Genomic DNA, 24,977 nt, shown 5'->3' with positions numbered 1-24,977 from the left:
CAGGAGATGGGGCCGCAGGTGTTGGGGTCACTGGATCTGCACCCGAAAGGGCAGGGAGCGGAGCTGGAGCGCGAGCTGCAGGCAAAGGTTTCCATGTTCTGCAGCCGTGGGAGCCGGAGCAGACGTGGCTGCCGGGGGTCCCTTCTTCACACAGAGCAGCGTCAGGGCCAGAGCTGTGCGCGTCTGTGCGAGGAGGGATGGAGCGGCTCTCTGCTGCCCTCCCAGCAGGAAGGGGCGGTGGGGCAGCGCTGGAGCTGAGTGCAGGCAGCACGGAGCACGCAGGCTCCGGTCCAGCGTATGGCAGCCAGAGATGGGAGGTTTGCATAAGCTCTGCCTATGATTTCCCAGGCTGGGAGAGCATCAGGGAACATTGGGCTTGCCCAAAGATGTTGGCTGTAGCCAGGCTAAACCCCCCACTGTGTAAAAACTCCTTGTAATTAATGAACCTTATTCCCATTAAGTGTCACAATGGAACAATTCATTATTACTGATGTGTGCAGACTGTGCATTCCTTTGGCTCTGTTGCCTCCTACAAAAATGTGGAGACAGATCTGTTTAGAGATGAGTCTGTCTCATCTGCTCTGCCTCTGGTATTTGCTCATTCCAGGTACTGTTCTCCAACTCTTTGACCTGTACCTGCTTCTTAACCCTCCACACCTCAGCTTCCAGCTGATGCAGACAAGCAGTTTTGCACTGGAGAGCATCAGTCAAAAAAATACTAATAGAGGGGGGAGGATTTGAAACACTGCTGGCACTGCTCAGAGCGCAGCCACCACCAGCAGAGATGCCACGGCTTCCAAACTTCCATGAAGTACAGACACTCAAACTCGTTTCTGCTGTCAAAATTTCTGCTTTTACTCCAAAATTCCCAGCAACAACAACATTGTCTGTGAATTTCTTTCTCTACCTGGAGGGCACCGTGTGTGGGGCAGAGAAAGGTCACTCATTACAGCCAACGGAGGTGACCCAATGCAGACAGCCTGACGCCCTCAGGACGTTCTGCACCCATCCTGCACGGTGCTGGGACTTGGCTTTTGCAGTCTGCTGAGGGAGGTGCAAGCCCTGGAAGTCAAAGCTGTGGTGGGCAGCCCAACACAGAGGCTGGAGGCCTATCGGCCGTGCTGGCCAGGGCGCTTTGGCAGCTGCTGGGTGGGGTGGATCTGCTCCAGCACTTTGTGTTCCTGTCTCATTCCTCATCTCATCCAGAATTATCTTGGAGACACTGAGTCAGTGCTGTGACCATTAACTGTGGGCATTAATTGTGTCAGGGCTGCCCGTGTGAGTGCTCGTGGTGCACCCACGTGCAGGAGTTCCTGGCCCCCCACGATGGAGGTGATGGCTGAGGCTTTGCCAGCAGTGGCTGCTCGTGTGGCAGCTTCCTCATTTCCAGCCAATTCAAGTGCTTCGAGTCTGCTGCTCTTCGTAAGAAGGTGGGCAAGGAGAAAACACTGCAGCAACCCATCTGACACACTCAGAGCACGCGTTACATCCCTACTGCTGTGGCTTAGTAGGGTTTAAGCTTCTCCACTAAAGCAACCACTGAGAACAGAACAAAAGGAAGCAGAGTGTTTTTCCGGAAAGAAACAAGATCCCTGCCACAGGAAAGGCAGATCAGTGCTCTTGAGGAGCTGTTTGCTGAGAGCAGGAAGCTTTCAGGATGGCAATTTGAGCGTCCCATTATTTACCATCCAGCTGCAGCGCTGCTGCAGATGGGCTCCCCGGGATTGGGATGCTCCTCACAGAAGCCATGCCTAATAAAATGAGAGACAGAGAGAAGGCTGTAGGCAGCTCTAATTAGCCCAAAGGATGCCTGCAGTTGTGGGGCTGTCTCTGGCAGTGTGGGGGATTGGAATAAGAGGATCTTTAAGGTCCTTTCCAACCCAAGCCATTCTATGAGTCTATGCTTCCATCTGCCATCATGTGTCCTAGGCTTCTTTTTGGCATTTGCTGGAATGAGGGAGGAGGAGGAGGAGGTCTCCAGGAGTTCTCCAATGAGGGTTGCTCCCAAAGCAATGAAGTGCTGCCTGTGAATCTCCTCAGAATGCACTAAATTTGGATTTCACACTCCGGAGGATCACTGAATAGACCAGAAGGTGGGGAGTGGTTTTTCAAAAGTCTCTTCGTGGGGATTCACGAAAGAGTGGAAGAGCTCAAAGCAGCAAAGGTGTAATTTATTTGGTTGATCTGAGCAGAAATTGTGAAAGCCCCTTCACCCTCCCCAGAAACCACAACGGTTCAGTTTTTCAGAGTGGAGTTTGTAGGTGTTTTGTCTAGACTGCCTCTCCTTTGATGGAGCTGGAGACTCCTGACAATGAAAATCTGGCTGGGCTTTAAAGACTTCCTTTGATTTTTCCAGATGGGACTGTAATCCCAGTGCTCAGCCTGGCCCAGTCTGCTGCTTTGTAATTTAATGGAACAGAGAGTGAAAGCATTGATAGACCTCAACTCGTGGGCACAGAGAGCTGCACAGAGAAGTGAAAGGAACAGTGGGAACTTCGGAAGCAGGGTAATGGTCCCCAGCCATCCAGATAGCACAAGCCTAACCTCACCTCACAGCTTGTCTTCTTCATTTACCCACTCCTTAAAGTCAGTAGGAGGAGGAGGGAGGCTGAGCGAACAGCAGGAGGATCAGCCCCTCTTCCTGGCACTGAGAAGGGAGCCCACGCCTGGCCCAGATGCAGACATGTGCACTGGAGGCGTCCAAACGGTGGTGAGCTTCAAACGTCCCCTTCAGTAATTCCAGGAATGGGGAGAAGTTTGGTGAAGTCTTTAATTAATTGGTGATAAAAGTTAATGAAGCTAATAAAACGCTGAAACCTACTAACTGTCTTTGGCGTGGCCACGTCTGTGATTTCTGAGTTCATTTCCATTGCCTCTGGGGAGGCGAAGCCCAGGGATTCGGTGGAGAGCCGTCAGGATTTCACCTCTCTAATTTGGCACCTTGTGACGGCTCTGATGGCTGGGTTGGTTCACGTCCCTTGAAAAAAGCAGTGCTGTTGCCCTGGATTATTGTGATAAAAGGGATCTAACGAATCTCTACAGAAACCCAGAATTCCTTTTTCTATTTTTGCAAGCCAACTGCATCAGCTGGGCCAAAAGTCACACAGTGTCTGCCTCTGGTCCAAGAGTTCCCTTTCTTTTCATCCTTTGGGGACGCTCTCCCGAAATTACAAGACTTCTGAGGGACAGCTTTGTAATACCTGAGCTGCCATCTAATTTCCAAGATCAAGGGCAACGGGTGCATTTCCTGCAGCTGGCTCAGCTGGAACCGGTGGGGTTAAAAAGCAGGATCAGAGGTCTGGAGTGCCTTCTGCACCAAAATACGTGGTCTCTAAGGTTCGAGCTCCAGAGCCCGGAAAAGAGGCAGCAAATGAGAGAGAAAGCAGATCTATGAAATGGGAGAATTGGCCCTCAGCACTGCTTCTGAGTCCTTTCTCTCCTCGGTTGGTCGGGCAGGTCCTGCCTTTCTGCCCCGGCCGGTTCCAAGCGCCTTTGACTTGGAGCTTAGGGAAATGCTCCTTCCGCCACCCCCTCCCCTGCTGTTCTTTCTGCTGGTGCTCGTGGAGCAGTTCCCATGATGGAAAACCCTTCTGTGCAGCATTTGGCTTCACTGGGGGCTTTAAGCCCATGGTGGGCGCAGGGTGCTCTCGCCATGTGGGAATGGCTGTGAAATGGCTGCAAAACCAATGGCCCCACCAACACCTCCCCCACTTCCCTTACCTTGCCAAAGCAACAATAACTTCGCATGAGCTTTATTCCACATTTCCTGCTTCCTCCCATTCGGTCCATCCCGAGCCAGAGACCCCCTGACGGATGTCTGTGCTGCACGGTTTCCATGCAGTGCTGCATTTGGGGTCGTGGTGCTCAACAACAGAGCAGCTGTGAGGTCAGGCGCTGCTGGTACCGCTGTGCTGTGAGATGCAGGCTGCCCCGAGGGGCCTGCAGGGAAGCTGGCCCCAAAGCACGCGGTTCTGCCATCACATTCTCAGACAGAGCTCTGAGCGCCGCGGGCTGACGCCTGCCCATGGGAGAGGGAGAGAGGAGTTTCTCTTTCAGGGCTTTGTTAATGGAAAAATACATTTTTCTCCCCAAATTGAACACTTCCTTCAGAACATCGCGCTCTGTGCCAGGACGTCTCAAATTTCCGCTGGAAAAGCTGAGCTGTGACGCGTTGAATGGCGTCTTCCAACCCTCAACCAAAGCTCCTGGCTGAGACAGAACCTTGTTGGACTCACAGCGACCGAACCCCACAGCAGGAGGCACCTGCAGCTCAGACGGCCCTGAGACGGGGCTCCTCGTGGGACCCAGAGTGACTGCGATGTGACAAGGATGCAGAAAACAAATGCTGTATCTCAAGCTTTGCCTTTGTTCTGAAAAACGCACCATGAGAATTTCGTAGAGCCTCAGTAGCCTCTCACTGGTTCCCTGTATTCTCCTTAGTGGCCTTTCTAGGTGGAGATGGACAAATTGGAAAGCCAGAAAAAAAGTAATCCCAGGAGGAATTATTGCAGCTGCCCTCACAAGCTGAAAATGGGGAACTTTGTTCTGGGTTGAAGACAATGTTTTGTCTGAAAGGATTTCAAGCAATTCAGTATGTTTGAGAGTGTCAGCCTGGATGAAGGATGATGTTGTCCAAAGGATATTGTGAAAACAGAACGATGTTCTGAGCTTTGCAGCCTTTGCCTCCACAGATCACTGGGAAAAATGGGCGCCAATTTGCTGAGTTTTGCTCTGCTTTCCCATCAGTGTATCTGGCAAAGCAAAACCTTTCCCCCACCAGAAGCCCATCGGGTCGTTCTGTTTTGTGCTGGTGATTGCCCCAGCACAGCAGGAGGCAGTGACTGCCCAGCATGGTGAATGGCACCGAGTTTATTTCCCTGTGGTGGGATGGAGGACAGCACTTACTGCAGGTTTTCTGCTCCTTAAGATTCATCTTTATGGCTCTTTGCACGGAGGCAGCAGTGCCAGGCGGACCTTTCATTTTGTTCCTTCTTAGGCCGTTCTTGTCTCTGTGACCCAACAGCAACAGCAGCCGCCTCTGGTGGCAGGTGATGCTGGGAGGTGCCGGGCTGAGGGCAGCGGCGTTTCTGCAGGGCCCCATGTGGGTGAGAAGGGACAGAGCTCTGCGGTGAATGCTGGAAGCTCAATAGAAAAAGTGGGAAAAGCCGTGACATTTTTGTCTAGTGAGTACAGAGCAGAAAAACAAAATCCTGCCTTTGCAGCGGGGAGCTGCGGGCTGCGAGCTCTCCAGAAGATGCTCCTCTCCAACCATGGCAGCCAGCTGCATGGAGCAGCGCTGGTGGGAGGGGGGATGGGATTTGAGGGGGGATGCTGAGGTGTGACACCATCAGCACAGCGAGAGCAGGAGGTGTGGGCTCATGGCAGGAGGTGCTGCGGGCAGGAGCTGCGGGGCGGCGCGGGACGAAGCGCAGGAGGACGAGCTGCGCCATGCTGCTGCAGCATCCTCCTGTGTGCAGAGCTGTGCAGAGCTGGGCTCGCTGCTTTCTTCTCCCTGCTGTCAGGAGATTTACAGCTTGTGGTAGGGAAGACAGCAAAATTAATGGCGCAGACTCCTTTGAAGACTCAGACTGAACGGAAGGATGGTCTGGCATGGATGGGAGCTGCGCTGCCGCAGCCAAGCCCTCAGCCTTCCTGCAGGCCCAGCCCGGACAGCAGCTGAAACCCTGCGGAACCGAGGGCTGCTGCTTTTGGAGAAAAGGCACTTTCTGCTGAAAGCACTGCTCTGGCAGCTCTGGCCAAGGGCCAGAATATGTGCGGTCAGAGTTCAGAAGCTTTTCTGCTGACAAGTGTTGGAGGTGATTGGGCAGCAGTGTGCCCTCACCTTTTGCTGCCTGGATGGTTTGGGTTCAGCAGCAAGGTCTCCACAAACCCAGTCCCGCTTGTTTCCAAAGGGTCTCATGGGCCAAGCTAAGGGAGGGACCAGCGGGTCGTCCCACAGATAGACGGCAGCATGCTTGGAATCAGGGATCACAACACTTCCAAGCTTCCCCCACCGACAGCAGTTCTTCCCAGCCCAGTGGCCTTCGCAGGACTTGTAGGCAGATACATCACAGCAGATGCAGCAGGGCATGGACACTGGGCTCCTCGTGCAGCAGTTCTGAGTCCCTTCTGACTGTTGCTGTGCTGGTAGGGAAGGCAGTGGAGCTTTCTCTTACGGCTCTTCATTTAGCAGAGAAAATGCACAGAGAGCAAATTCAGAGCCCCACCACCAAGGACAGCACTGCATGCATTGGTCCTTAGGAGCATTCTGGCATTGAGAAATGCTACAGCATGGCAGAAGGAGAGCAGGATGGTGAGGAGGGAAGAGGGAGATGCATCAGATGTCAAGACTGGCTGAGAGAGCTCCCTTTAATTTGGGGGTACCGTGGCAGCAGCCCTGGATGTTGACTTCACAGAATCATAGAATCACTTAAGTTGGAGGGACCATTAAAGGCCGTGAGATCCCTCTCCCTGCAATGAACAGAGAGCCACAGCTCCTCCCCTGAGCCTGGCTGTCCCCAGGACTTCCGAAGTCCCACCCTCACAGACACTGAGGTTGTCTCCATGAAGTCATCTGTGTCCCGGGTCACTGTTGGAAAGACCAGCTGGTGTTGATGTCAGGGCACAGGTGGCAGCACGGGTGGCTGATGGCAGTGCCAGACCTTCACACTTCTTAGAGCTTTTAGCAAAACAGTTCTTGGACTCACACCATGCAGTGAAGCTCTCTCATTTGAAAAAGGGATTTCCTGAGCTTCTTAAGGCTCAAAATTCAGAAAGCAAACAAAAGAAACCCAATATTCTTCATTGTTAACCCTTCTGCCCAAGCAAGTAGGCAATATCCAGAGTCATGACAGGCTGGTTTTGTTAAGATGAAAAGTAAATTATAGGAGTTGGGTGTATTCTTGATGTAATCTCATTTATTTACCAAGAACACACGCTGGGGCCTGTTCCCCTGAGCACTGGCAGAACAAACAGCCACCAACTTGGCTCAGAAATCCCACACCTGCTCCTCGGTGCCCAGGAAGCCCAGCTCTGTCACCCAGCAGCAATCAAGACCGAGGGTCATCACCCGCAGCCGGACTGCAGGACTCAATATCACAGATCTCGTACCCACACGGCTTTTGATCTGAGCTTCCTCTGGAGGAGTGACAGCAATAATCAGGATGATGGTTTTCAAATCTGTTTGCTAAGGTTGGTCCTCCCAAGACCCACGTAGTGCTCTGTGCCCTTTCCATGAGCATCCCGTGGCATGTGGGACATGCTGCATTTCAACAGCACGGATATCGCCTGTAAGCAGGGAGCAGAGTGGGCACAAGACTTCAGCTCTCCAACAGAGGCAAAGTTTCAGAAGCTGAAGGCAGTTCCCACTGAGCCCATGTCACCCTGCTGTCCTCAGGGCACAGCACTGGTTTCCATGCAAGAAGCTCGGAGGTCTACATTTTGGATTGCCTAATTCTGTGGCCAAATCCCCATCTCCAGCCCAGGCTTCTCTTCACATTTCAAGCACTGAGAAGCGAAGAGCAATGCCAGATGGGGACACAGGAACCCAACTCTGTGCTGCTCTCTGCTGGGGCACTGGCAAATGAAGAGGTTGTGGTCACACTCAGCTTCGTCTCACATACCCCATGCATCAAAGCAAGCTTGACTCAGCCCAGCTGACCACCAGAGCAGGGTGGGGACCTCTCAGAGCTCATGCAGGACCATCGGGCTTTGGTTTGTGGCAGCTCAAGATAGTGAGGGAGTGAAGAACATCTGCACAGCACCTGTGGAGTCTGCTAACACGACTGAGGTCTCCATCAGCCCATCAGACATCATTCCCCACAATAGTCTGGGTTAGCACATCGCTCTGTGGCCTTGATTCCCTTCCCAGTGTTCCACGTGCTGGTGGCCCATGGGAGTCATGCCATGCTCTAAGGCACAGCATGGAAAAGGGCTTTGTCTTCCTCTGTGTCTCGGTCTGTTGGGGCAATGGAAGACTAATGCTCCAAAGCTGAGTCCAAAACTTGGGGGGCAAATGACACAACCACCGATTTTCTCCAGAAATGTTTTGCACATCTGAACTGCCCAAGATGAAAAAAAAGATCAGGCTGGAGTTGAATGGGAGCCCTGAATCAGGTTGGGCTCTTGGGGAAGGACCCGTGTCTCACTGCTATGAGGAAATGCCACCTTCCACCTCTTGGGCAGGGAAAGGACCTGGAGCACTGCAGGCCGTGGCTCTGAAGATGGTTTATGCAGGATCAGGCTGCCAGCAACCGTCCCGATCATGGGAAGGTGCCTGCCCATACCTCAAGGAGCACAGCCACATCCCAGGGGGGGAGGTAGGCAAAACCCAAAGCGTTCCCTGGATTACCCACACAAACACCCCAACCTCTGTGTCGAAGGTCAGCTCATCTCAAACCAGGCAGAGCAGTCTGAACCACAGGAGTCAGCGGGCACAGCATCCCCACCTCTGAGAACCTCCATGCCGAGAGCCCCAGCCCTGCCCAGCATCACGCTGAGCTGGACCCAGCCTGAGCAACACCCGAACGAGGCAGGCAGGGCTGGATGCCTCCCGAAGCCAGGCACCCATCGTCGGAGCTGCCTCTTGGAGATCTCCTCCCCACCCAGCTCTCCCTGGCCCTTTCCCTGCTTTATTCTTCCCTCTTTTAGTACATCCTGTGTTTCCCAAGCCCACTGATTGTTCTCCCTTTTGTGCTGGGGCAGACAGCCGGGCTCCCTAGACAATAGACAGGCTTCACAAGTGACTGGGAAGGAGAGGTGGAAGATTTACAGCCATGAGGTAATGGGCTGGAGGAATTCAAACTTTCTTTGCTTTAGGAACTGCCTCCCTCGTCTGCTTTGTCAGCAAAGTGGAGACAGGGAGGGTCCCGAGCTCCATTCAGAGAGCTGGGACAGACCTGAATCCTCGGGCTGCGACTGATTTCTGCCTCTGGGCGCAGCCTGCCCCGCCTGCTTTGACACTGCTTTTGCCAGGTTTCTCAACCTTGCCGAGTTGGTGACCCCCCCCCTCTCCTTTATTCAGAGCACAAAAATGCCCCAGCCCTTTTCCATTTACCCCAACGTCACCCGATGCCTTTGATGGTGCATCAGAACACGGGCAGGCAGCGCTGCGCCCCAGATAACACACAGCGTGTGGGGGCATGGCGAGGCCAGTAGGAAGCTGCTGGTGCAGAAGGTGAGCTCTTGTGGGCTGCGTGGGGGCGAGAAGGCAGCCACTGACAGCCAGGAGGAACGCTTTTGCAACTCGCAGCTGCCCGCATGGTTTCAGCAGTCCCTCCTTGGTGTGGGTGCAGCAGGCACAGACCGGGAAACGCGGCCTTTTGTCACGAAGGGTCATTTTTGGGGTGACCCATAACATGATTTCAGGCTGCCACGTTGTTTAATAGTTTGACTGCTCCAGGCAGGTGCTGCATCTGCAGCGAACGATGGCTGTGAGCTAATATGTGTGCTGTGTCTGTATGACTCCATCACGTCCTCTGCGAGGGCTCCAGGCTGCTGAGTTCTGCAGCCTTCAGACACTGTAAGTGTGCTGGTTAGAAAACTGAGAAGAAATGCCAAGTTTACCCATTTTGGGACCCCTCAGCACACCCTGCATTGCCGACAGGCTGTCAGCTGGACACCACCTGGCAGACTGCATGCAGCACACTGTGTTCCACGGACAGCACTTCTCCTCCCCCAGCCCAGGGGAGGTCAGGATGAAGGATGCTCTGGGGCCACAACCTTTGTGCCCCATAGAGGGCCAGCCCAGTTCCTTCATGTTTGTGAAGGTATTGTGAGCATTTTCCGAGCAGCCTGGGGGCTCTGTACTGGGCACTGTTATCCTTCCAGCTTGGCAGCAGTGTCTCACCTCCAGCCTGCTTTCTGCACACCTGGTCTGCAGGGTTGGCTGTCCTGCTCATAGATAACATCTGAAAATGAGCATTCATGGACCTGCCTGGGAGTTTCTCCGGCTCCATCACAGCTGCCTGCAGGGGAGCTGCAGGAGCAGAGTGCTGGAGGTGCCCACATGGGCTCAGCACAAAGCTGAGCGATCGCAAGGGTTGAGTGGTTTCCCCTTCCTTAACCCAGATCAGCAATCAGAGCACCTCCAGTGAGAGCCTGCAGCGATGCTCTGGGTGTTGCTCTGTTGACCTTTGGGGAGGTCGTGTTGGTAATGGCCACACGTTGCTCCCACAAGGGCAGAGCTTGGTGAGGCTGTAGCATCTGCGTCATCCTTTGCCAAGGCTTGTCAAGACTTGATGTGGCTGCACAGAACTCCCGTGGCCTAAGCATCTGGGAAGTCTGTGAGATCACAGCTGCTGTGGGTGGTTTCCCCATTTCTGGGACTGCCCAGGCTGGGAGCAGCACCTGCACTTTGCCAGTGGCCCATAAGAGTGAGAACAGATGGAGCTTTCTTCTCCAGATCAATGTTATCTCCTGATTTTCTTCCTGTAGCTTCATGTCTGTCTGTATCCTCTATCCTGGACACCCCGATAGATAACTCTGGTGAATACCCTTGGTGTGCTCACCTCAGCCATCATCCATGTGTCCCAAAAGCTCTGTTGGCTGGCAGGGAAGGCAGCAGGCAGAGCTCCTGTCCCAGGGCTGTGCCACGGATTCTGTCACCCCTTTGGATAAAGGTGGGTGCTGTCCTGTGACATCCTACCTCTGCATGTCACATCACTTGGGTGCTTTCCTGCCCTGTATCAGCAGGAACATCGGTGTTGCTCAGTTTTTGTTAAGCCCTAGGAACAGATTTTAAATAATAAGCACAACTTAAAATATCATTATCTACGCTTCTAAATGATCTCATATTTTTTTCCCCTGCTTTTCCTGCCTTCCTCCCCAAGCATGAGGTCAGACAGAGCAAGTCCCACCCCAGAGTCCATCTCGACTGCTTGAGAGGTGATATTTCCCTTCTCACTCTGCCCGAGTCCAACCTCCTACACGGAATTGAGAAGGAACATTTGCAGGACCAAATATTTACAATTTCCTTTACTCAAAATCTCACGAGGAATGGAAAACACTCTGTGGTGAGGAGCACCAGCAGGGTCAGATCCTCCGTCAGGCTGCGGTGCTTCCCTCCATCAGCCCACGTTCTCAGGCCACCACGTTAGAGAGACTGGCTGTTTCTGACCAAGGCCAGCACTGCGTCTCCAGCAGCCCTCACTCCATCCACCTCCCTGGAAATGGAGCAGGGCAGAGCTGTGAGCTTTTTCTAGCGGCGGTAGTTAACAGTTGGCCAGGGCTTAAAGCAGGATGGTTTAAATTATGTTTGGGACAGGTTGAATACAATAGAAAACCCAACATCCATAAAAGCACCTGCCAAGCCTAACTCTAAATATAAATCATCTGCAGTGCCAGACCATCCGAAACCAGTCCTGCTCCACTTGAATTATTGCTTTCCGTTGCTGCGTGAGCGCATCGCTCGCATCCAGCCTCGTCACAGCGCGTTCTGCTTCTCTGACTCGCCTCACAGCGCACAGCTCCTCTCAGACGGGCGAGCTGACCAAACCTGGTCAGTCTCACTCCTCAGCTGGTGTCACTTCATGACATTTTCTACTTTCTGAGGCCACCGCTCTCCAGAAGTTCTATTTGTGGATGGCATTATATTGGCTGGAAGTTTGACCTGGATGCGGTGACCTGGGAATGCTTTCTGGGGGCAGTACCAACTTGCCAGCACTGATGCAGGTGGCTGTTGGGCTGAGCCTGGCCTGTCATCTGCTAATGAGGGGAACAACCTCCATGTGCTTTGTTTCTACTGTGGGCAGCTCTCTTCTGGGGGTAGGACAGGCAGTGAGGTAATTAGCAGCATCTTAGCATTGCCATGCATGGGCAAATGAACCCCAAGGACGTAACAAGGCACGTGAACCTGTGATAAAGTGCAGAGGGTTATAAATAACCTTCAGCAACTCCTTCCTATTTGTCTCTTGTGTGTCCCCTGTGTGTGGGGATCAGACTCTACTGATTGGTGTGCTGTAATCTGATGAGAACCACCTGAGAGGGCTCCCCGTCAGCTCAGAGTCAAACCCAGCTGCCTCCCTTTGCTAGACCAAAGATCTGCAAAGACCTTTTGGGGTTGGATGCTCTTTCCTGAGCGGTGGCTGTCTGAGATCCATGGCGATTCCCGGTGTGGTGGCTGGAAGTCCAGGTGAGTGTGAGGACACTTCAGGTCATCTGCAGCTGTGGGTTGGTAGAGGCAGGGTCTGGGGGGCTGCAGTTTAGTGCTGACCCTAAGCTGATATCTGGCCTTGTTTTCCTGGCTGATTCCAGCTCGCTTGCTGTTGCTGTAGGTCAGGGTGAGCTCACAGTGGCACCTGGTGAGCAGGGCAGTGATGCTGCAGGAGTTCAGCCTCATGCGACAGCACGAGCCAGAAGGGAGCGTTCAGAACAGCCCACCTTCTTGTGCCTGCCGGCCAGCGTTGCAACACAGCTGGCACCACAGCGGTGTCAGAGACACCACAACTGAGGCTTCCGCCCATTTCAGGCATGGGAACACATCCTTGGCTCTTTGGGTTGTTTGTGACGCTGAATTGTCTTTGCTGGTTGGCCATGCTGGCTGGGAATGTGTAGGAAGTGCCATTTTAACAGGCTTCTGTAGCACAAAGTGTTCCAAACCAAACATGGCAATGGCCAAAGTGTGAGCGTTCTTGGGGACCGTTTCCCAACGAGTGCTGCCTCCTGAGGCCACTCCTGCCAGCTCCCAGGCTGATGCAGCTCCTGCCTGCTGAGCTGCAGGTCGGAGGCCATAGGGAGGTTGTGCTCATCGGTGCTGCACATCTGCAGGCTGAGTCTGGTGGTTCTCAGCACACGTGTGCTGCACAGACATCCCTGCTGCTTCCTGCGGGTGCTTGCATATATCTGCACTGTTCTGAGGCTGGAAAGGGGAGTGGGAGTCTTAAAGAAGCACTTGGAGCAAAATGAGGTGTAAGGGGTTTTTTGGGAGTGCTGAGTCTGAAAAAGAGTTTTGGTTCAGTGAACCACTGTGGCAGATATGATGGGGGGAATCCAGGGTTGGCTGTGACGTGGCGAGAGGACACAGGTGCAGGGCTGCGTGCAGCCAAGGCACAGATGTGGCAGCTCTGCAGCCTTTTGCCAGCAGAAATAAATCCCACCTGAGACCTGGGGGATCTGCATGCTTTGTCTGCACAGAGCTTTCTGACTCCATGGGAGAAGCTCTCCCTCTCCATGAGGTCAGGGATCTGGGCAGAAAGCCCTCAGCCCGCAGCTGGCACCTTAACTCCCACCTCAACCTTAACCTTAAGCTCATTTTCCTCTGACCTGAGATCTTTCTTCACCTCGTGGGTAATAGAAATCTGTGATCTCTGGAGCTGTCAGTCTGCTCCAAGGAACAGGAGGCACAAAGACTCCAGCATCACACCAACACCTGTACTCTTATTTCTGAGGCCCCTGTGCTTTTCCAGGAACTTTAGGGAGCCGCTCCAGAAGTGCCAAATCAGGCAGAATCCTCCATTCCCAATTAATTGGGTTCCTGATGGTGAGAGAACAGCGTGTGCAGCTGCAGTGCTGTCATCAGTGTTTGGAAAGCTGAGAGGTGACGAGCAAGGAGAGGAAGTTCATGTAAATGCAGACCTGTTCCCATGCCAGCTCTTGCATGTGGTCACCCCTGGTACCCATGGCCCTCCTTGTAAGCAGCAGGAGTGCTGGTGGTGTGCGGGGAAACAAAATCTTTCATTACCTCCAGCAAAAGCTGTTCTCCATCACAGCCCGTTTTCCAGGCAGTGTGCAGCTGTGGTTGAAATTTTTTTTGAATGAAAACATATTGTAAAAGTGAAAGGTTGTGTTTCAGTTTGGGTTTTGTTTTGCTTCTGATTTTTTTTTTTTTTTTCCACGTTCAACCTTAGGTTAATGCATGCAGATAATGCATGTAATTAAATACTGTGTTCTCATGGCTTGGCATTTAGTGAATGAAATGTTTTGACGTCGGCTTAAAGCATTCCAACCGGAGTTTCTGAGGCTTCCAACTGAAAATATACATCAGAATCTTTCTCCTGTAAAATCTCCCCGACTTCTGAATGAGTTTTTCCTGTTTGTGTCAGACGAACCCCCCCAGGTTCAGCAGCGCATTTCCTCCAGTGCTGTGGTCTGTGTGTACACCTTGTGTTCGGGTTTGGGGGTGATATTCTGCCCTGCTGCTGTCACCCCCGAGGTGCAGCTCTCGGGATGGGCAGCCTGGTGCTGCGCTCTTTGGGTGCTGCTGTGCCCTGGTTGCTCCCCTGGTTTGGTCCCCTGCTCAGAGCTCTGTTGCTGATGGGGTGGCAGGTTGTGTGACCATGATTTCTGCCAGGTCTGTTCTCTGATTTCTTGCCAGACAGGGAACTAACAGGAGTAACTGCGGGCTGCCAGCTCCTCTCAGAGTGAAATAAAGCAGCATGTTTTTGTGTGCGTCTCTGGTCGACTGCAGGCTACCAGTTTCCTCTCTGCCAGCCCTGGGCTCTGCCATCCCCTTTGTGCACGCCTGGAAGTAAATGGAGCAGGGCTGGGGGGAGCAGCTGGCAGTGGGGGAGGAGTGCCCCAGATGTTGGGGGTTTCGAGTGGGCAGAGGTGAAGTGTGGGCACGGCAGTGTCCAGGAAAGCTTTATTTCATCCCTCCTGCCCAGGGCAGGGGTTGGATGAGGCAATCTTCAGGGATCCTTTCCAGCCTAAGCATTCTATGACTGTCAGCCTTCCCTTAGGCTCCCAGCTGCACTCCTCCAGGACTCGTGGGGCCAATGCACCTGGAATGCACTTGGTGCGGTCTTAAGAAGGATGTGGATGGCAGGGGCTGCTGTGCCCTGAGATGCAGGAAGGAGGCTGTCTGCAGGGTGCGGATAGCAGCTGCGCTGCGCCCGAAGGACGTGCTCTGGAAAACACCTTAAGCTCCCATGGCTGAAATAGGAGAAAAGCCTCTAGGAACACATTTGGCAACATCCACGTTTTGTGTCTTTGAGAAGCAGTCAGCATTCATCCACTGCCCTGGCTCATCAGGTGGCTCCAAAGGGTTATTTCTGATTGCCTGCCCACAGGGACAGAGCTGTGCCACCTCCTCTGCTCAGCCCATTTCTGCTTCCAAGCACGGAGGCTGCAGAGCACGGAGCAGAGCTGGGGCAGCAGTGGGATGAGTTGGGAGAGGATTAATGAGGGCGGCATGAGCGTGATGCTCGCCACGGGCGGCTGGGACGCGCTGCATGGATCAGACTGCTGACAGGGCAGGGATGGGCTGAATCTCACCCTGCCAGGCTGCTCTTGGTGGAACCCTTCTGACTGAAACGCTGTGGAGATCTCAGGTAGGGCCCGCATGGGGGGGTGATCTAAGATGTCTGATCTGTTTTCAAACTGTAGAGGTGGGAGTTGAAACGCATTCTGCTTCTGCCTATTGCAGTGATAGGGGATTGAAGGCTGGTGCCTCCAGATATGGTGCAATGCAAATGAGCTCTTGCTGCTTTGATCTCTTTATCTTCCCTTTCTCTTTTTCTCCACCAAGAATACCTTTAGCATGGTTTTCAACCTGCAGGCTTTTAGCAAAAAAATTCAGCTGGCTCGATGGCTTCCAGTCCCATTCATTCTGCAGCCTCAGCTTTACCCAAAGCAGCGCAGGCATTTTGTGGTGGCCTCGGAGATCTCAAGATACTGAGGAAAGGAGATAACAGGAACCTTTATGAATCACTCTTGTACAATCTGAAGAATTTATAAAAACCATCATTTATTGCCGTTGGGCTCCTTTATTAAAGGTGGTTTATTTGTGCATCTTTTTTTCACTGGATGCTAAAGAGAGTGGCCAGAAGATTGGTGGAGATATCGCTCATCTCCAGGAGATTTCTGCAAGACAGCAGCGCTCCGTGCCTTGCAAGAGCAGGTCCAGCGATAGATCCTTCAGGGATAAGCATGGGAATTTTGGTCTGGTTTTACAGCTCCCACAGAAATCAGACTGCAGGACCAAAACTGGGAGGCTTTAATGTGTTTCTGTGTAATCAATTAATCAAGAGAATACCAGCTTGTTGGCTTCTCCCCACAGCCATCTTAAAGGTTTCTGCTCAGATGCCTGGGTGAAAGGAATCTCTGTTTGATGGTCGGGGAACTCGAGTTCCAACACTGACTGGACCTGGGGTTGAGTCCGTGCTGGGAAACGTCCCACCGAAATCCTGAGCTTCCTGAAAAAGGGAAAGGTATGGACAGAGTGGATTGATTTTTAGTGCTTGAGGAGATGGTCGCTATTTGGGATTCTTAACAGCTTCCAGAAGGCTCAAACCTGAGGATTGCAGTCATCGCGTTCTTTGGGGTCGCTTTGCTCCCTTACAGAAGTGGATCAAAGTCTGTTTCCCCGAATACTGGGAGTGCTGCCCCGTGGTTTGGGCAGTGTCCTCCCGGCATCCCACCTGCCTCCGTGATTGTGCCTCAGGTGAATTGCTTTGCTCTTTAAATCTCGTTATCATTCCTGAACTAAAAGGCTGCAGTGCCCATCTCGAGGCTCTTGCAGAGGCCATGGTGAGCAGATACTGGAGAACCCGGCGCGTGCTGTGTGTCACGTCATTCTCTTTGGTAAAGATCAGCTCATCAGTGAATGCTCAAAGGTTGCTCATGAAAGAAGGTGACATCAAAGCAAATAATTTAAGGAACCCCTGGAGGGCCAGAGGAGTTGTAAGGTCTGAGGCTGAATCACATGGGCTCAGTTTCCATGAACTGTGTCTCAGTTTTCCTGCAGGTACAAGTTAGAAATGCGTCTGATAAATGTTTAGGATGAGCTGGGGAAGGAGCGGGGGACGGTTTTAAATCACACTAATTACAGCCATGATGGCTTTGGTTCAGCGCCATTGGGAAGCACAGGTAACCTGAGCGCCTGGTGCTGGAGGCCTTCAAAGACGTCGCCCTGTGGGTGGGTGAAGGTGATGCAGAGCCGCATTTTGGTTCTGGGAGCTCGTGTTGCTTCTCTGACAGCGTTTCAGACTGCTGCCACATAACGTGGTTGGACTGCAGGAGTCCTGCTTTGATCTTGTAGCTTGTGGAGAGGGCAAAGAGGAGGTGGTTGGGGAAAGAGGAGCAGGAGAGCTCTGGGATGGGATGGTAGGGCATGTCCCACTGCACCAGAGCAGCGTGGCCTCCTGGACCCAAAGGCAAGCAGCTGGGCAGGCTGCTGAACCCAATATTTGTTTGACTTCAGTAGATGCTGAAGATTTAAACGAGAGAGCTATTTCGGAAAGACAAAATCACTGGAGGACCAGAGAAGCAGCAGGAGAGCCTGTGATCCATGGATCCCAAAACCCTGCGTGGATGTGCCTGAAAAAGTAATCCCGAGGAGGGTTCGGATGCAATGGCATCCTTTCAAAATGAGCCGAACGTGGCTGACTGGAGCAGCCATCCCCCAACACCTGCACAGATGGATGGCCCTTTCCACCCAGACAGAAGCACTGCCGTGCTTACGTGTGCTGGGTTGTGTGTAACGCAAGAAACGTTACTAAGAGGAGAAGCACGAGCTTGGGAAAACAAGCAACAAGTCAACAACATCCTGATATGAGCAATAAGGCAAACACTCCAACAACGCTTCGGGCAGGAATGCTGTGTCTTCACACGAGGGTGGGTGACCTGTGGAGAAAAATGTGTTGAGATTGAGTCCTGCAGGAGAACTGTGGATGAACAAACAGCATCCAAACCCCCGCAGCAGCAGAGATTTATTTATTTGTAAAAAATGAGCCTAAATCTTCCCTGTGCCTTGAAAATCTGTCCTCTTCTTTCTGCCCTAAGAGGTGATGGGGGAGGGCCCCTTCTCTTTGGCCTGAACACAGATGGGAGCCCTGGGGAGGCAAGGCAAGGGGAGCAGAGTGATGGGTAGGGTAATTTCTCCTCTGATGTCTGGATGACTGCTTGAGGAAGCAGCGTGCTTTCCTCCTCCTGGGGTTATGTGTGTATAGACTGAGGTGGAGGAGGGAAGGAGTCAGAATAGGTGCTTTTATATGAGATTGGAGAAGTGCCTTCTGCAGGGAGCAAGCAGTGCTGCCCGCATTGCCAGCAGAAGGCAGCTTGAGGAGCAGGCTGCAGAATTTCCAGGAGATGTTGAATGTTTCAGGTCTGTGTTTTGTTTCATAGCCTTTCATTTCGTGTTTTTTTTTTGGTTTTTTTTTTTTTGGTTTTATTATTTTTGCATTGTTTCACAACATGTCAAAACATCAGGCTGATTCATTACAGTGTAAACACGATGCACTTTGATGCAGGGAAAAAAGATGTTTTAATGGGTGCTAAGTAGCAACTGCCCTTAGGGATTTAAAAATAAAAATAGCAGCAGCACAAACTAATATTTTAACCCTTGTGTTACACCACGGGATCATCCAAATACGGAGCATGGAGTGGCACACAGAACAATGCGAACAGGAATACAGTGTGCTGCTCTCCATCCCTTTGCAGCACCGAGCTGTCAGCTCTGAGATGAGCTGCGCAGGGTTTTCCCTCACTGAAGTGCTTTCTGTCTCAGTGGAGAAGCAGAGCACACGGAGTCATGTGTGCACACTGCAATGGGACTCACCTGAGAATGTCTTCTTCCCCACAGGGATCTGAGCATGAACAACATCAGCCAGCTGCAGCCCAGAGCCTTCGGCCGCCTGCAATTCCTGGAGGAGCTGTGAGTACCCAGTAGGGGGGTGCTGGGCTGGGGCTGCGTGCTTCTGAGGTGGGCTGGGCTCTGATGGGCGCTGTGTGCAGTGCAGGGGTTAATTGCTGCTGCAGGGTTGGGGCAGGATGCACCTTCAGGCTACGCTGCGTGTGCCAAACACCAGAATTTAAGAATCAGCCCATCATGCAAAAGTGAGCCCAGAGCAGAGCCAGAAAACGGGGAGCTTCGTTCTCCGTCCGCACGCAGCTCCCCTGCAGCCAAAGCCACGAGAACTGCTGGGCGCGCGGCGGCTGGGCAGCGGTGGGGCTGCGGCCCCGCAGATCACAGCAGGGACGGCCGTCCTGCAGCGCAGCGCTGTGCTCAGGCACAGCTCCGTCCCGGTCTGCAGGGATCAGCACGAGGCTGTGTGTCAGCAGAGGAGTGGCCACACTTCTGAAAGTGTGAAATTAACCACCAGCATGAGCAACCACAGCGTCCCTTGGGGGCCCGGCAGTCAGAGCCTGGAAGGGGGCAGAAGACTGAGGCCGGCCTTGTATGGTTGTGTTCCACTTGACCATGAGAAATCCCTCCGGGTGCTGTTCTCATGCTTTTGCTCCTTTCTATGCAATGCCTTCTGCTGAAAAATGCAGTTTCTTCAAAACACCATTATTCCATAGCAAGAAACACTGATACTATTGTTGTATATGAGGTACGTGATGTAAACTTGTGGTGCATGTAGCACTTAAAACAGTGTCTAAATGGAGCACTTTGACTACACCGAATCCCCTCTCACAGCCAACGCTGCAGATGACAGGTATTTCTGAAAAGGGCAGGTTTCTAAAGGTTGGATTCCTTACCAGTAAGGTCAGTGTGATGCTGAGGCATTCGTGTATAGCAGAGGGGCAGTAAGTGCTGCCATCCCATGCTCTGCCACCTGTGCTTGTGTTCATGAAGCAGTGACCTCCAAATCATCAGTGCTGTGTAATGAACAGCAGCTTCTGTGAGCAGAAGGCTTTCCCTGTGCTCACTGGTGCTGATTTGTGGCTGCACGTTTGCAGGTGGACTCCTTGGAACAGTCGATGTTGACCAAAAAGCCCAGAGGAGATTCCGACACCCACTGTTCCCATAACAGCCCCGATCTCACAGTGATCAAATTGCAATACTTTTATTTTCAAATGGTCTTCAAACCCATCTTCTTCATCTCTCTGTCTCTTGCATTAATTATGCTTGCAGGGACTCCCAAACTCCCCATTTCCGAGCTGGGCAGGACTCCTTTTTTTCGCCCTCCTGCAGCTCTGCTCTCGTGCTGCCCTCAGGAGATGCGTTTTCCAAGGTCTTGCCTCCGTCTTGCAGCCATTCTCTTCCCATTTTGTCAAGCACCCAAAGCACTCACAGGTCCTCACACACAGGCCGTGCTCTTTCGTATACAATTAATGGCTGTCTTGCTGCAAGCAGTCGTGTCCTGATGACACGTCGTGCACAAACAGAACAGTCTAAACCAGCAATGAATAAATATTCATAGATACCAATGGAGCCAGCTTCCCACAGCCAAAAATAATTATGAATGACACAAATCAAGAGGGAAAATTAAACAGGAAAATTTGAAAAATAACTGGAAGTTGTTAAAGAACATTTCACTGGAGTTTCCAAACGCCACAGCTGCTCATTGGGAAGGTAGAGGTGTTTTGAGTAGGAAAAAATCACCGCCATAAGGAGAAATGGAAACTGTGGCGTTTTGGATCTGCACACATCCAAGTTCACACTTCAGTCATACGGTAAAACACAGAAGTCATAGTTATGGACATCAAGCGGTGGATTTGAAATCAATGAAGTGAGGAAAGATTGTCGTATAATAGGAAGAACTGAAAGTGACCCTTCCAACAACAGCACCTGGGCAGCAGCGGTGTGCGTGTTGTTCATAGGGATGTCAGGGCCAGCACTGCAGCTTAGCTGGCTTCTCCCTTCAGCTTTCACTTTCCTGTAATCCTCAGAGGCATCTCGAAGTCTCTTTGCCATTCCTGGCCTTGAACACATACAGAATCACATCGTCCTGGGAGCGATGGTGGAGCAGAACGAAATTCCAGCCTCAGCCTCCTGTTAGACCGTGCTGACTGGGGTCTGATACGCGATGGCACCCAAAGGAGGGAAACGGGGAAGGGTGTGAGGGTGAGGTGTGGGGAGCAGCTGAGCCAGGAGCTGCACTCGATGCTCCTCACGGTCCTTCCTGGCTCAGGATGTCCTTTGGCTCAGGCCATGTTGGGGCAGTCAGTGCTGCGGGTGAGGGGCAGCAGGTGACGCGCTGGGAAGGAAAGCTGCCCAGAGGAGCAGATGGGCTGCGTGCTCCCATTGCTGTAGAGGACAAACGCTCTGATAAGCGTCCACCACATCCACCTCCACCTCAGCAGGGACGGAGCAGAGGCCCATAGGGATGCATGGGCTCTTCCCTGCAATCCTCCCCTCTGCAGCAGGTCTCTGGAGGCAGAGAGGTGCTTCGATGTGGGCCTCACACAGACAGGAGCTGCCCTGAGTTTTCTACATCTCCTTTTTTTTTCTTCTTTTTTTCCCCCCTTTTCTTTCTTTCTGGCAGTGGGAAGGACGTTTAAAGTTGCTAATAAATTCCAGTTAATGAAGCCTGAAAAGCCAGAGCTGCGTGCCAAGAGAAACAAGAGCAATCAGTAGAGAAGGAATAGAAAGAGGATCTTGAAAGCTGGCCTGGGAATAACAACATGTTGAAATGTGTTCACCGGCAAGGGCTTTGTTACCATGCTTTGAATCCAAACACGAGAGCTCGGTGCCAAGAGGAGAAACTGCAGCCAAAGGCAGGTGTTCATTGCCATTCACCTCCTGCTGCGGGGCACAGCGGCAAGATCAGACCCCTTCCCAGCCACTGGCTCTTTCACCTGCCTCTTCTTGGGCCCCGAGGGCCGAGGGACTCAGTATCCAGGGGAGTGCCACGCCGTGCATTGATCCAGGAGCAGCGCCGTGCTGTGCGCTGATCCGGGAGCAGCAGGAGCTGTGCTCTCCCCTTCCAGGCAGCACGGAGCACCGCAGGTCCTCTCAACGTTTTCCCCAGGACGCTGCCAGGCTCCTGTGCCTGCAGCAGCAGGATGCTGCGACTGAGCCCCGTGCTGGGCTCCTCTGCGGCCCATTGGAGACAAGGCTCCCAGCCCTGGTGCATCCAGGACTTCATGTTCTCCTGGTTGACGCTGCTCCGTGGCAGAGCACAGCACTGATCATCAGTGCGGCGGGTGAGCAGCAGCATGGAGAGGATTAAAGGGTCATTCCTCCTATGAAGCATTCCCAAAGTCACTGCTGTGCAATCCGCGTGGTGTGGAGGCAGATGCTGGCGAAGATGCAGGTGAAGACAGGAGAATAGGACTTCCAAGGGGTTCTCCATGGTGCACATTGAAAAACGTTACTGAGGAGCACTGAAATTTCTGTTCTTTTCTCCTCCGTTTGTGCTGGGGACGGAATTCAGCATTTGAAAAATCCTTGCGAGGGAGAATCTCTGCCCCTCGTGCTCCTTAAGTGGTCCTCAAACAACTGCCAGAGGGGATCCCAAGTGGGGCACAGAGATTGGAGTCAAAATTCTAAACTAAAGGTTTGAAGGGAGTAAATCCCCTCCGAAAACCTTGACGTAAGGGGACAAAATGAAGGTAGTCTGTGTCCTGTATTGGGTTGTTCCATAAGGAGCTGTCTTACTAAATCTTCCTTGGCAAATGAATCCAAACTAGCTTGCATACGAACATTCGTGTGGGTTGAAAACTGGCTGCAGGACCATAAACAAAAGAAACGAATGCCATCAATCTATCGAGTTGGAACAGGCATTTGGTGGGGGCACGGGGAGCTGGGTTAGAAACAGGCCTGAGTCTCCTCCTCAGGGATGGAGTAAGCAGTAAGACCATGTTGGAGACACCTCCAGGTGATACCGCAGCAGGACCAGCTGCAGATTCCTGTGTGGGAAGGGAGAGTCCAAGCCTGACTCTTTCCTCAAATGTACCATGTTTTCACTTGCATGACTTAATTGGCTTAATTCCTGCTTTGCACCAGCATGAGAACAAAGTCGAGCATAGCATGGAGCCCTTGGTCCCCCATGCACCTGGCAGATGGCACGATCTTGACACGACGACACCGTTTAGACAGGAGTGCAGAGAGTTTATCTGGGAAGAGATTCTGCCTTGACAATATTAGAGCTTGAGAAATGAACCCGAGCGGGAGATCAAAGAGGAAGGCTGACAGGAACGGTAATGATCTGGCAAGGGGAAAATTCCACTGGGATGTGGACATGTGTGTGCATCCTGTCCTGCCAATGGGCAACGTTCCTGCCTCCTAATGTGAACGATAAGGGCATCGTCATGTTGTCTGAGCGCGTGACATGAGCCATCATGCCCAACAAACAGCCTTTGGGCGTGCCATGAAGTTGTAGCATGACCAAGAAGCCCGAGATGCAGGAGGGGGTGGGAGCCTGTGGTAACTGAACTACAGCAACCGTGAAGAGGTAAACCATGAGTTTGTTCCAACTTGGAGTGTATTGGGAATGCAGATCAAAGCCTGGAGGAATGTTCCCAGAAATCACTGGAGGGGGGAAAGGAGGGGAACAGAATCTAAAATCCACCAAACACGCAAGCTTTCCAAAGACAGCCAGCCAACTCTGGCTCCCGCTCACCTTCCACTTGCCCCTTCTCTCCCTCTTCCATCAGTCATTGTAAATGCACTTTTCCCTTCCTGCCAATCCATCTCACTTTAAAAGCTCCGGGACAGAAGGACATGCAGATGAATCAGGACTGCCTATCCTAAAGAGAGACCTGAGCAGGCTTGGAGCTGTGCTGTGGGTCAGATGTCCGTGGCCACAACAGCAGCCCCCCTTCCCCTGTGCCTGGGGCACAAAGGAGCGCTGCCTCTTGATTCTTTCTTGCAGAGTTTTTTGCTTTGGGCCTCAGAAGCAAATGAAGAGCTGTCTCAAGGGAAGTCACACTGGCAGCATCACTTTGAATGTTATTGTTCCCTTTTAAACAGGAAGGAAATTATCATTTCAGTGAATTTCCTATTGAATTTTGCCTGGAGATGTGTTCAGTGGGTGCCTCCCTGCCAGGCTGGGAGATTTGTGGGCAGTCAGAGAGTGAGAGGGATGGAAGGAACCAAGCAGCAGGGAGACTGCCAGGTGACAGCGAACTGCTGGACAGGATGCCCCAAAAGACCTGAAACACATTCCTGGCCTACGTTCAGAGGAATGGCACAGGAATGGCACAGCTCCCTTGCCTGGGACACCTGGGTGCCTGGTGTTGGGAAGAAGGCAAAAGTAGAGGAGAGAAGATCTGGAAGATGGAGGTGAGCTGGGAAACGGCACAGTCCCCATGGGGCAGAGCCAAGGACAGGCAGCAGCAGCAGGGACACGGCTGCCTTTCCTGAACCTGGGAATGCTCTGCCCGCCACCCCCCCACACCCCCTCAGTTCTGTTTTATTGCGGTACTGTGATGCTGCAAGCTGACCTAGCACGTGTCCCTGCCACCCCGCTCCAAGCCAAGAGTCACAAGCTCCCGTCCTGCCAGTCCTGGAGGTCCCAGCTCCATTCAGGGATACAGCAAGCAGGAGCGAGTCCTGCAACCACCTGACCGTACCCAGGGACATCAATGCGAGGGCGCAGAGCAGCCAGAAACAAGTGAGGAGGCGCACGGTGACCCCGGAGTGCTGCAGCAGGGCAGACAGGAGCTCCAAGGACAGACAGACCGCGGAGCGGAGCTGGGACAGCCGGCTGGAGCGGCTGAGGATCCGTGCGGGATCCTCCCTCCTCCCGGACAGCCCTCCCTCCCGTGTGGAAATCAGCAATCAAAGAAGCAATTACCCCAAATCGCAGCCCCCAAGTGACAAATAGCCCAGCCTGCCAGGCAGCTTGCACGCTGCAAGGAGGCAGGTTACGACCTGCTCACACACATTAAAGGGACGACCCTGCGCTGTTTATGCTGTCAGAGGCCCTAATTACGGCAGTAATTTTCTCTGGATTCCCGAAGGGAGAGACGGGGAAGGAGGGAGCCTGGGCACCCAGCGAGCTGCTCTGCCACGGGGAGCCTGCAAAGGCTCGGAGCCTCTGCATGACCTCTGCAGTCCTCACTGCAACGTGCTCTGCTTCCAGCCCGGATTATGCTGCTCATCCCCTGCACTTGTCTTCTTCACAGCCAAAACATCTGAAAGGAAACAGGCTTTGTCAATGTTGCATGAATAATACAGCTTGTTTCCTCGTATCTGTGCCAGCCTCCTGGGTCTGCTTTGGAGTTTCTGAGAGGCTGAAGGTTCTCCTGATCACAAATGATATTCACTGTCTCATGTGGGGGTGCAATATTCCAGTTCAAATCAGGTGGACGGCAGCAAGTTCCTTACCGTGTGAATGTGGGAAGCCCAACCTCGACACCTGTCTGAGCAC

General features: G+C 52.7%; 1 protein-coding gene across 1 annotated transcript in view; it reads left to right on the top strand.

Annotated features, from left to right (window-relative positions):
* LGR6 (leucine rich repeat containing G protein-coupled receptor 6) overlaps positions 1 to 24,977 on the top strand; it is a 67,294-nt gene that overhangs the window by 6,000 nt on the left and 36,317 nt on the right. Inside the window, exon 2 of the mRNA XM_042836390.1 lies at positions 18,518 to 18,589. Coding sequence (XP_042692324.1) covers positions 18,518 to 18,589 — 72 coding nt within the window. The remainder of the gene's footprint in view (positions 1 to 18,517; positions 18,590 to 24,977) is intronic.

The sequence above is a fragment of the Centrocercus urophasianus genome, unplaced genomic scaffold, assembly GCF_019232065.1.
Source record: "Centrocercus urophasianus isolate 14NV4802_14NV808 unplaced genomic scaffold, USGS_Curo_1.0 seq_6, whole genome shotgun sequence".
Classification (NCBI taxonomy): domain Eukaryota; kingdom Metazoa; phylum Chordata; class Aves; order Galliformes; family Phasianidae; genus Centrocercus; species Centrocercus urophasianus.
The sequence above is the reverse complement of the archived record's forward strand: the minus strand, read 5'-3'. Positions and strand labels throughout refer to the sequence as shown.